This window comes from Phragmites australis, chromosome 4, assembly GCF_958298935.1.
Source record: "Phragmites australis chromosome 4, lpPhrAust1.1, whole genome shotgun sequence".
Taxonomy (NCBI): Eukaryota; Viridiplantae; Streptophyta; class Magnoliopsida; order Poales; family Poaceae; genus Phragmites; species Phragmites australis.
In genome coordinates, this window is record NC_084924.1 from 7,592,912 (window position 1) to 7,605,521 (window position 12,610).

General features: G+C 42.6%; 2 protein-coding genes across 4 annotated transcripts; one reads left to right on the forward strand and one right to left on the reverse strand.

Annotated features, from left to right (window-relative positions):
* The first annotated feature begins 4,355 nt into the window (after positions 1-4,355).
* On the forward strand, positions 4,356-9,871 carry LOC133915523 (uncharacterized). The gene is made up of 3 exons (XM_062358711.1): positions 4,356-5,383; positions 6,535-6,722; positions 9,157-9,871. Exons 1-3 carry the CDS (start codon positions 4,507-4,509, stop codon positions 9,577-9,579), a joined length of 1,488 nt encoding a protein of 495 aa, XP_062214695.1. The 5' UTR covers positions 4,356-4,506; the 3' UTR covers positions 9,580-9,871.
* A 16-nt stretch (positions 9,872-9,887) lies between these two features.
* Positions 9,888-12,610, reverse strand: LOC133915524 (ACT domain-containing protein ACR3-like). 3 transcript variants are annotated; one of them, XM_062358713.1, is made up of 7 exons: positions 12,477-12,610; positions 12,022-12,198; positions 11,897-11,942; positions 11,687-11,801; positions 10,796-11,550; positions 10,564-10,668; positions 9,888-10,468 (listed from the first exon to the last, which is right to left on the reverse strand). In XM_062358713.1, exons 2-7 carry the CDS (start codon positions 12,090-12,092, stop codon positions 10,082-10,084), a joined length of 1,479 nt encoding a protein of 492 aa, XP_062214697.1. In that variant the 5' UTR covers positions 12,093-12,198; positions 12,477-12,610; the 3' UTR covers positions 9,888-10,081. The 3 variants fall into 3 exon arrangements, with proteins under 3 accessions (XP_062214697.1, XP_062214699.1, XP_062214698.1); XM_062358715.1 differs by having other exon boundaries at positions 12,543-12,607; XM_062358714.1 differs by having other exon boundaries at positions 12,296-12,601.

Sequence of the window (12,610 nt, forward strand, 5' to 3'; positions counted from 1 at the left end):
TTTAACTCTTTGAACGTTGCAGTTTGAATGTCGTGGCCAAAGTTGCGATCTTAATTTGACGGATTTAATTCATATATAGCGTAGAGTTACACACTGATGCGGTACTAATTAAGCACATGAAACTTTTCTTAACATAGAAGAAAGCGCTACGGTTTGCGTTCAGTACTTGTGTGTACGATATAACAGTATGACACCAAGTCATAAAGGCAATTGATACGGCAGAATGTGCAGATCGATTAAGAAAGACATGATCTGTCATCATCTCAAATCTGATCGCATTATTAGTACGTACAAAGTGCAACGACTTTAGCAGTAGACTTAGATTTTGTGGTCCAGTGTCCATGAAGATGAATTAACTAGATTTAGCGGTAGTTGCAAGCATGCAGATAGAGTGTAGTTTTGGATCCTGCAGCCATAACAATTAAATTTTGACTAACTATACACAGATATTTATATGTATCAAATAATACTTTTCCCAAGTATGTAATTTATTAGATTTTACAACTATACTGTAACAGAAATTGGTAATCAAGATTGTTTTTTAATTTCATAACTGTGTTAATATGTGAAACTATAGGAGTTGGTCTCAGGCGATTGAGAAACTATAGGAGTTGGTTTCATTAAATACGTTTCTACAACAAATAAACTTGTTTGCCAGGAGTCCTTGCCACATCACGCTGGACCGTGTTAATATGTTTTTCGGTCACATCATATTGGTTTTCAATCAAAATTAGCCTCGCGATCCTTAAATGTAGGGAAAAATACAAACCCCCAAAAGTTACTTGTATTTTGATCCCCCCCCCCCCAAAGTTGTTTTATTGAAAAAAACCACTAAAGGTTTGGCTTTATTGCAAAAACACCCCCAAAAATTCAAAAAAATTAAAAAAAATCACAAAAAATTCTAAAAAAAACTAGAGACAATTCTAAGACTTTCTGTGAATTTTTGTTTCAAAAATAATATCCTTTGCATCATATTTCATGGAGAGTAAGTTTGAAAAAAAAGAAAAACATGCAGCTCATTTAATAATTCGAGTTAAATGCATATTTAATTATTTACTAATCCAAAAATCATGAAACCAATTTTTTTTAGTCTTCTTACATGATCCTCCATCTTCTAAAAATATATGAAATCTTGAAATAGTTATTGTAACGTGCGGGATTGAGTAAATGTGCTGCAGATAGATTAATTCATAACTAATCCATAACACCCCCAAAATTAGTGAAACTACTTTTATTAGTTTAATTAAACAATAATTTGTGTAGAAAAAATAATGGTAGAGATGAAAAAGTTAAAATAACACGAGTTAATAAATGAGTTGCACGTTTTTCTTTTTTCCAAACTTCATCTCCATGAAATATGATGCAAAGGATATTATTTTTGAAAAAAAAATTCACAGAAGGCATTAGAATTGTCTCTAGTTTTTTTTTTAGAATTTTTTTGTGATTTTTTAATTTTTTTAATTTTTGGGGGTTGCAACAAAGCTAAACTTTTGGAGAGTTTTTTTTCAACAAAACAAATTCTGGAGGGAAAGTCAAAATTCAAGTGACTTTTGGGAGGATTTTTATATTTTTTCCTTAAATGTATTTTCTCATCTTTCAAAAAATAAAAGGTAAAATTTTTCTGCCTTGCAATGTGACATAAAAAACTGAAGTTTCCCTCAATTCTTTGTAGAATGGATGATATCCTTGGAGGGGCTGTGACTTAAAAGATTCCTCTCGTAGACACAATTTTATAGGTTTTTTAATAATTGATTTTATAGTTGCATAGCTTGAATGGTATATATAATATGATTGATTGTCATCTCGTAGTAGATAATGTTATAATATTCATGTTACCGTGCGCTAATCAAACAAGAATTTAAAGGAATAACAAACAAAGAACATAAGATGTAGTTCAGTATCACATCATTTTATCGATAAGCGGACCTCTTTTACTTGAATGAATAATATGAGATTAAACTTTCTACCATCAATTGATAGACCTAGTTTAGATTAAATTTACACGTGTGTAGCCTATTAGATGGGCTTATATTATAACAGGTAATGAGTATAATCCTAGCTAGCGTGTTTTTACGAGTCCAGATGAAAAAAAGAGAGAGAGCTTAGAATGGCAAACAAGCAGTTAAGAGAGGCAAGATAACCACCAGTGAGAAAATACAATGTAAACGATTCACAAAAAAAAAAACATAAGTAATAAATCATACATGCTCAAAGATCTATCGATCAGCCCTATTTCGTATTTGAAGCGCTACGTATTAGGGTTGTTTGTGGTTAATTCGGTTCAGTGTATACATGGTATTTGGTATAATACGGTGTTTTACTTCAGTTAATACAATATTTTATAGAAGCACACAGCTAAAACTACATATGCATGCTTTAGACTTATGTTATGCACACCTATTTTTTATATAAAAAATCTAAACATGAGCATTTTATTATATTTTTAGACTTTTTTTATATCTGAACTTGCAACACTTATTTGTAACCCACTTCAATACATGGCAAAAATAGAGGAAGCATTTAATAAATAACCATTTGTTCGTCTAGCTCTTAAATGCAGTTATATAAACAATTTTGTGAAAAATCGTAAGCAAATTAGAAAACAAGTTAAAATACAGTTATATAAACAACTTTGATCCATTAGCAATTTAAGAAACAAGTTAAGACAATTTAGATAAGGTGTTGAACAAATTAAAATCATTCGAAAACAATAATAGATCTAGCTGCTACATATTTTTAATAAAAAATGAGAACACTTTTGTTGCAAGTAAATTTCATAAAAGCAAATTGGTTCAAACTCATAAGTAATTTTGTATAGTTTTAAGAGCAAAATAGGTGTGCATGACATAAGACTAAAGCAGCCACATGTAGTTTTTAGATTTTATCTTTATAGAAATACGGTTCATAATCAGTAAATACTAATTTATTTCAGTTCGATGTTATAACATTCCTACCAAAATTAATACGAATTGAGAAAACATAAAATGTCAACACGGAGCATAATATGATAATAGAATAGATCCTTGTGGCCTTGAGCGGTTGAGCCTAGTAGCCAACAACAATTGAGCCCAACAGCAGATCTGAAATTGATTTGTTGAGTTCATTCGGTTTTAGCCAGTTAATATAAAAAAACCGAACATTAGAAAACCAAAGTTTATGTCTACCTAACCGAAAACCAAAAGCCGGTTACATTGAGTTGACCGGTCCGGTTTGGTTCGATTTTTTGTTTTAGTACCAATGAGCACAATCCTATTGTATGCTAGAGCCTTGTTTGAATTCTACTCATGTTGTGCCTTTTCTTCTCCTCACACTTCTCAATTTCTCATTTAGAAGGACTTTGTTTAGTTAAAATGACCAAGGGAAAATACATGGTGGGTAAGGAAAATTAGGGCAGGCTCCTCGTGACTTGGCATAGGGCTTCCCCGTCATTGTCGCCATTGGCCCCTCTCCTCCTCTACCTCTGGCAACATCGCCGGTGATAAGAAGGAGCGGAGTCTCAACTTTCTTGTATATCTACTAGTAGAATTTGTTTTCCCTCCAATAAAGATATGATGTGCCAAAGTTCCTCATGGTGGCTATGATGGTGTGTCAATCATATAGGATTAGATTCCTCCATCTCTTCTCCGATGATGGTGGCATCATCGACAGCAACGACTTCAGCAAAGCAAGTGGGAAATTAGCTTTTCTCCATCTCTTTCCAGTAGAGTTTGAGACCTTCATCACTCACTTATGCGGGTTGTTGTCCTGGGTTGATGGCTTCATCACTGTTAGTTGCGAATTACGTTTCTGGGCTATTGGATCCAATGAATCCGTGGAATGTGATGCCAAATTTGATTTTTACCTTTTTGGGCGAGAACATCATCGATGTTTGTTCAGAGTCTCTGATACGTCTTGACAGTGGGCTCGAGACGTTGGCTATTACAGCTATCCAAGGGTTGGGGTTTTTGTCAGAGTTGGTACAAGATTACGACTCTGGTTTCAACGATCTACTTTGTTCAGTTGCTGTAGGGCAATGTGAAGAACGACAAAAGTTATTGGATGCAAAGACGAGGATCTAGTTGTGTTGTCTCTTTAATTTCTTTATTCCAAGTTTAATATGGAGATATATTTCTTCCAAGTTTAATAATTCTAGCCCTATTTGAAAACAAAAATGACCTATGGCTTGTTTGATAGGGTGGATTTGAATCAGTGGAATTTAGTTCATACTTCTCAATTTGTTATTTTCAAGGACTTCGTTGAGATGGAGAGATCCCCTAATGTTACCGTTGACTTCAAACGAACGACCGAGATCCAAATAACCGCATGGGCTACCATAATACAGCAACGGCCGGGGAGACTTGGTTGCCACGAGGGCCGGGCCCCAGTTGCAACTCAGCAAGCCATCCGTCCGTCTCTGTCTCTTCTCCCAATCCCGTCCATTTCAAGCACGAACCCGAGAAGGAGCGACCGATTGAACCAACCCAACCCACCCGCCCCCATCCGCCTCGCCGCCGGCGATCGCCGGAGATGTCATGGCTCGCCCGCTCCCTCGCCACCCCCCTCAACATCCCCGACGATTCCGACGCCGACGATGACCCCGACGCTGCCGCCACCAACCCCTCTCAGTCCGCGCGCATCCCGCCTCCGCCGCCGCCTCCGCCTCATTCGCTGCATTCGTCCGCGGCGGAGGGCGTCAAGGAGGACCTTACAGAGCTATCCAAAACCCTAACGCGCCAGTTTTGGGGCGTCGCCAACTTCCTCGCACCACCGCCCGGGGAGACCTCGCCCTCGCCCTCGCCCTCGCCCTCCCCTCAATCGGCGGGGGACCAATCCGGCACTGCGGGGACGCCGCCTGAGATTGCCGGGATCCGGAGCGACATCGCAGAGATCGGTGGGAGGTTCAGGAGCGGGATCTCGCGGATCTCAAGTCACAAGGCCGTGTCTGGATTCTCTAGGTTGGCCTCCAATTTCTTTGCTCCTGAAGACGACGAGGAAAACGAGTGGGAGGAAGAGCAGAAACGAGGGATTAGGTATGAGATGGGGAAGGAGGGGGTAAGACATGAAGTGGGAGGCGACGAAGTGTGGCATGAGTGGGAGGAGAGGGTAAGACTTGAGGTGGACGACGGCGAGGTAAGGCATGAGTTGGTGGATGGTCACGAGTTGGAGGTGGAGAGAGTAAGGCATGAGGAGGATGGTGAATTGGAGGAGCAGAGAGCAAGCCATGAGGAGGATGGTGAATTGGAGGAGAGAATAAGGCATGATGAAGAGGAGGTGGAGGACCGGGATGTGATCGGAATCACTGAGGAGGTGCTTGCGTTCGCCCAAAACATCGCTAGGCACCCAGAGACCTGGCTTGACTTCCCGCTGCTACCTGACGATGAGGAGTCTGATGGACCATTCTCATGTAATTTCTTCGTCCCTCACTCCAATTTATTGCTTCCGGATGAGACAAAATGAAAGGTTTCAACTTTATCATTGGGCAGATGTGTTACTACTTACTAGGTTTTGTGATTGTTCAAGACAAATGGAGTTTGCTTTTATGCATTATCACACTCATAAATTGTTCTTCCATGGCTCTTATGAAATTGTAGCGACTGCATGGAATAACATTCAATGCTGTGTGCATGAAGGAAATAAGAATATAAGATAACACAATTCTGTAGGATTTGGGATGGTTGGGTCATTGGACAAGAAGACTTCGAACATTATAATGAATTTCTGAAGCACTCTATGTACAGTTAAGGTTTCACATGAATGGGTCACCTTTGCTTAATATCCATGACAATGTATTGTGATTTTTTGTGCACAAGAGCTTGAAGATAACTTCTCTATCTATCTTTGCAAAGTATCTTTCTTTTTGTGTTAGCAAATAGCTTGGGCATGAATGTATACTTGCCAGATGCCGGCATCCTATCTTGCATCAATGTTTGATGCCAATTACCTGTTGTTTCCCAAATGTAGCTCTTACAACTAGGATCCCAGGCCCACACATTGTTGCATGATCATTTTCCAGTGAGATCTCATTCTGCACTTGTATTTCCGATCATCAAGTCCTCAGTCTCCACCAAATTCTTGATGCCCAAGCATGTGTTGGTGCTCTGCTCAGTCCATGCCCTGAGATGAGTGCATCATTCTTAATTGAATGTAAATATGGAATCCTAATAGATCCATAGCAAAATTGAATTTACTAACATAACATAATAGCATGGAAAAAGTGCTTCTCTGTAACAAGTTGAGCGCTTGGGCTGTGGTCAAGATTTATGAAACTATGTATATGCTGGAATTGATATTCGCTGCAATTACACGATTTGAATGTTATGCTTGCCTGACACTTTCTTTAATATTTTACCTTGAATTAAGTTTTGGAAGGGTCTTCTGCAATGTTGACTCTACTGTAACAGCGATATGTTGGTGTTTCGTGTTTGTTGTAACACTATGCATATGCTAACTCCTATATGCCTAGTGTCTCAGTTACTCTGCGCTTCTATTATCTTCTGTTAATTCTGCACAAGTGAAACTGCTTACTTAACTTCAATAATCTTTTTACTCCTTCAGACTTTGACATGTCTGATGCTCAACAAGAGCATGCCTTGTCTATCGAGCACCTTTCTCCCAGATTAGCAGCTTTGCGGATTGAACTGTGCCCAATCCATATTAGCGAAGAGTGCTTTTGGAAAATTTACTTTGTTCTTCTACATCCTAGACTAAACAAGCATGATGCTGAACTTCTGTCTACACCACAGGTAATTTCTCTGCACTCTTGATACAAAATGTCTCTATTTGTAATATTATTTGTTCCAGACAAGTAAGGTAGAGAGCAGTAAAGTTATACGTGGCTCTGTGTGTGTGTGAGAAAAAAAGAAGTTAATAATCCCTGTCAGATTCCTCATACCAAATTAGGTCAGAACTCAGAACATACTGCATTTAGGGGCTGTTTGGTTCTTTCCCCCCGGAAGCCAAGCCAAAATTTGGCCATGCAAAAACCGGGGTCATGCTAAAATTTGGCCGTGCCAAGTAGTGTTTGGTTTGAGGCCAAGCCAAAATTTTGGCCGGCCAAAAATCGGGGCAGCCATTTTGGATGCTAAAATCTTGCCTAGCTTTGCTATAGAAAAAATTTCCAAACGGAAGCCAAATTTCCAGGGTGTGGCCAAATTTTGGCTTGGCTTCTTGGGGACAAGAACCAAACAGCCCTGTTGTTACGACCGGCAAATGCTATTCTTTGTGACTTCACCAAATTCTGCATTCCACCTTGTTGACCAGCCCCCAGCTTTGTGCTTTGTACAGTATATCTAGTGAGCTCTGGCATGATAATCTAACTATGTAGTAATCGTTCTTTGTTGTGTGACATCTTATGTTTTCCCAATACAATGAAATTTGTTGCCTCTTCATTTGGTGCCCAAAACATTCAACTTTGAATTATTTTCTACTCATGTCTATTCTAAGGTTGCATTTAGGGAAGAAAAAAATCCCATCTTTACATCAATACTAGCAGTATGTGCTAATAAATTGAAAGAATTTTGGCTGTATATTAGCTTACACAATTTATGTGCTGATCATCGGAAGGAACTATGAATGTATATTAGCATACACAAACTTACTATACGTAGCATATTCCCATGATTCACTGAAGGCAACATAGCTTGAACTGTGTAGTTTGTATTTGCTGTCAGTAGATCTCAATGTCTATACTCTGAATTCTACATACTTGGCAGCATAATAAGTTGTACTTAAGTATGTTATGGTAGGGTTTTTCGGAGATGTCCCAAAATTGGAAAAACTAGTCTAATTGGCGCGCCTACTCCGCGCCCGTTTTTATTTTTCTGTATAGAGCATGAAAAAAAAAAGACTAAAAAAATATGTTCACAAATTTTGTACATTTCAATATTTATTTATGAAATTATTAATGTTAAACACATTCAATTAATTATAGAGAAAACAGTAGTACTTTTATGCATGCACATAGTTTTAACTTTTAACATGTAGGTGAAAGTAATACTAACCTAAAAAAATTTGTTTCATATTTTTTTGAGTTTTAGATATTTTTCTTTGCATTTTAGATTTTTTCAGCCGATTTATTAATATAACTAATATTCATTTCGACATTTTTCTAGAATTTCCCGAAAAAGAAAGTTACATATCTACGTATATGTATACGTATATATACATATGTATATACATATACATGTATACCTATACACTTATATATACATATACATGTATACCTATACACTTATTTATATATACATATATATAACCAGTACAAGGGCTCGCTGCTACAGTATTGCAGTAGCAGGGCATAAGCGCTCGCGGATTCCGCCACCGTTAGTATTGAAGTATTGATACCGTTAGTATTGAAGTATTGATAAATGTGGATCATTGTGCCTATCTGATTGTCAGAGAACTGCTGCCCAGTGGATTTTCTTTCAGAGCAAACCCAGTGGATTCGTGTGGATCCTTCTACCTAAAAGTATAGCATGCCAGTCCATCCATGTGTACTGTGTGATAATTGTCCAAAAATTTCTTTACAAGAATAAATTGGAAGTTAACGAATTGCCAGCCAAGCACTTGGATATTAACAGAAAGAGAACTATAAGGATGCACTCTTTATCTTCAAGATGATGTTGCCTTGTCCGGTTTTCCATTCGCATCCTCCTGTCTAGAAGCAGTAATGTAATTTGACTTGTTGTACTGATTTAACCTTGAGGTTCTTTAGAACATAAATAATCTAACTAATCAATTGTCTTTTTCCATGTGATTCATACGAAGGCATAGCTAGTACATCTCTCAATGCTCCTATGCACCCTAGTGTCAACGGCCTCGAAAAGAATGAAATTAGTTCAGTAAAACTCCTTTAGGATGAAAAATGCTTCTACTTTACTTATATTCTAAGCATTGTATTTCTTTATATTTTCTTTTGTAAATTGGATTTGCTATTTAAATTTCTCAATGTGGTGGAACACCCTGCCCCAAGCTGACCTGATTAAAAAACTTTTTGAGTCCATTAAGGTATGGTTGCACCAAAAGGAGGGATCTACATTAGAATATTAGATGTCTTGGTTGGTGCAATCATATACCAAAAGTATGTTTGTTTGTCGTTTCTGCTTTCATAACATTTTCTTTCAGGACTCAAGACAATACATGTCCCAGCAGGAAATCTAAGCCCAGTTCTTGTTGCAGATTGTGGAAGCTAGGGCAATGCTTATGCAACGTTTGCAATACCAATTAAAGCTCGAAACAGAACAGCTATGTCATCATAAGGATGCTCGTGGAGTTCAGTCAGAAGAGGACACCTTAAAAGATAGTACACAGGCATTCCCATCTATGCAACAGCAAGCTGCTACTGTCGTACCCATACCAGAATTTGAGATTGAAAAGCATCCTATCCAAGTAACTGAAGTTGCAGTAGTGGACAAATCGGTCATCAAAGAGCAGCTCCCCAAGGATCATACCGAGGCCTCAAATGTTTTAAAAGAAACCTTTGATGACGACATAGACGTTTGGTTTGACGAGGAGGCCGATCTTGCTGGGCACCCCACTATCCACATAGGTGACGAGGAAGATGTGTCTTTTAGTGACTTGGAGGAGGATGATGTGAAATGATTTTAACCTGTGTATTGAGAAACTGGACTTCTCTACTGTACAAGAAAATGGAGAGGTGCAAGTTGTTTGTCAAAGGAATAGGTTGTACAATGGAAAAACATAGCTGGTTTTACCTTGCTTCCAAGCTGCCGGGGTGAATGCACTGTGATCGTATTGCAAGATATAAGTGGGGTGCTACGTTCCACAAGCATAACGGTTTGTAATTTTATTCATACTCTTGTGTACATAAACATTCGTGGTGTTACAAGTTGACAACAATAAAGTTTCATTCTTTTGTTGGTTGTTCAAAGAATTGCATATCAGAGAAAAGAGCAGAATGATCTTCAATATCTCGAGAATTTTTGTGCAATGACAACATGATATACTTTATATACACAATTGTACTGCTTCCTGTCATTGCGACACTTGATACCTCGATCCAGGGAATAACTGGAATTGAGGTACCAATGGAAGCGGCTATGCAGAACAACAGGTGAATTGTTCTGACCAAAAGTCTTAAGAGTTAAGACCGGATGTAGCCAAAATTATTTGAGAGCTTTCCTAGGTGTGACCACAGAAGGCTCCCCAGGGAAGGTCTCGGCCTTTCCTGGGCCTGCCCGGTGACAGGCGGAGCCGGCAGGCTGGTCTTCCTCAACGGCGGCCAGCCAGGGGCCTCCTTGAGCACGTCGAGCGAGATGTCCATCTCGCCTACCCTCGCTTGCACGGCGCGCACTGCCTCAGCTCGCACCTCGCCGCCAGTGTCCGTGACAAGGTAAAAGATCCCAACGGCCTCGTCGTTGTGCCTCTTGAGTTCAACCCTCAGTAGCGACAGGCCGTGCTCCCGCAGTACCCTGGTGAAGTCCGATAGCAACCCCGACCGGTCGGCGGCACGCACCTCCACCATCACGCCCTGCAGGACATGCCAATGTACAACGTCGTGTTAGCAAGTCGCGGCGACGCGTGGCCGACGAAGTACAACGGCGAAAAAAGTGGCTAGAGCCTGACATGAGTGGCCCTCCGCTCCACTGCGGCGACGAGGCACCGGGAGACCTTCTGCCGCTCGGCGTTGCTGTCGACCGTGCGCCCGTCCTTGTGCCGGATGTAATATTCCTGCGTCCATGGCCCCAAGGATGACAATGGCAGTCAGGGACTCTGGGCCGTGTAGTATTCTAGTCTAAATGATGATGTAACATGGGCACATGATCACACGCTGACAGAGACTTGTACTAGCATCTACCTGAATGGCAAGGGGCCCCTGGGACCCGACGGTGGCATGGAAGACGACGTACTGCATGTCGGTGAGCGCGCACACCGTGTCGAAGAGCAGCCTGGGGCGATCCCTGCTCGTCATCTTGACGACGGCGTAGCCCCTCTCCTCCCAGCTGTCGATGGACACCCGCGTCTCCATGCGCCGGGCGGTCCGGGCCGTGGTCGCCTTTTCTCCCATGCTGAAGAGCTCCTCGTCGACGGGCGTCGGGGCCGGCCCGGATTCGTAGTCCCGGTCGTCGTGCATCAGCTGGTGCAGTCGTCGCTCCGTGTGGACGCGGCCCTGCACGGGCTCCGACATGCACACCCAGTGCCGCTCCCCTGTCACGTTCTCGCGCGCGTCCACCACGGCGTTCACCAGACGCTCGATGCGCACCCACCGGCTTGGGTGCAGCGTCGTGCCGTCCGCGGTGGCCGTCACGTAGAGCACGCCCGCGGCGCGGCCGTTGTGCGTCCATGCCTGCCCGGACGCGACGTGGCAGCCGTTGTCGACGAGCACGGAGGTGATGGATGACAGGAGCCCCGGCCGGTCGTGCACCGTGAACTCGAGGGTGGCGCAGTCCGACACGTCGGGGCCGCCCGGCCCGACCACGTTGCCCAGGCACGTGGTGAACTTGGGCGACGGGCCATTGCCGGGCCGGTGGAACGGCACGAGTGCTCGCTGGATGAACTCGGGGAGCGATGGGTCGGTCAGCTTGCGCCCGATCTGGTCCGTCACATGGAACACTGCATTGCGCAACATGACGACCAATCAAAAATCAATTGGGGGCAATCATTGGTATATCTTCCCATGAATAAACAGGGATCAAATTCGATGGGCGACGGCGTCAAATTGATCTAAAACGAGAGGAGAAGTTCTTGCCATCCATGAGCCAGCCGCCGTCGGAGGAGATGTAGGACTTGGAGATGACGAGGTCGAGATCGGTGAGCAGCTGCACCATCTCCAGCAGCACGCCATCCCGGTTCACGCTGTCAACCTAGAACAGGAACCAAGCCACAGAAACACGCACAATCAATAAAAAATAAAAGAACACATCTTGGCCCAATTCTGTACCCTGTTCTGAGAACAAACCTTCACGAGCGTGCAGTCCTCGCGCGTCTCATTGTCGACGACAACCCTGCAGCCAGGCCAGCCCGTCAAGAACCGATTCAGAGAAAGACGACCTAGAATCGCGCAGGAACGAAGCGGATGGGTACCCGGGGGTGCCGAAGCGGTCGAGGAGCAGATCGAAGTCCGGCTCGAAGTACGGCCCGGAGACGTACTTCATCGCCGAGGACGCAGCGAGAGCGCCGCTGGCTTTCCTGGCCGCAATCGCCTCAAGAACAGGGCCTCTCCTTTTACTTGGTTTTATTTATCTCCTCCTTAGAGGAAATCTGCAGGGATTAAGATACACATGTAAGAAGAGCAGATCCAATCGGAAACAGAGCAAGCCAAGAACAGAAGGAAAAAAAAGGAAGGGAAATGGACAACACGAGGAACGCGCCCCATGTTCACATGCGACGCAGCGCATCGTCGGCGCGGCGGCGGAGCAGAGCAAGAACCGCATGCCCGGCACGGAATAGCCCAAAAAGATTTCTATTTTGTTGTTCTAGAGACCGGACACGACGAACAGAGCAGCCGATTTGATTTTATGGGAGGAGGAGGAGATCACCTCGGATTCTAGAGGAGACGAGGCCGGGCAAGGAGAGGAGAGGAGGGGAGAGGAGAGAGAGGTCACGTGTGGTGCGGGGACGCCCGAAATCGGCCTTCGATTTGCTCTGCGCGCTGGTCGTTTGTTTCTCGTTT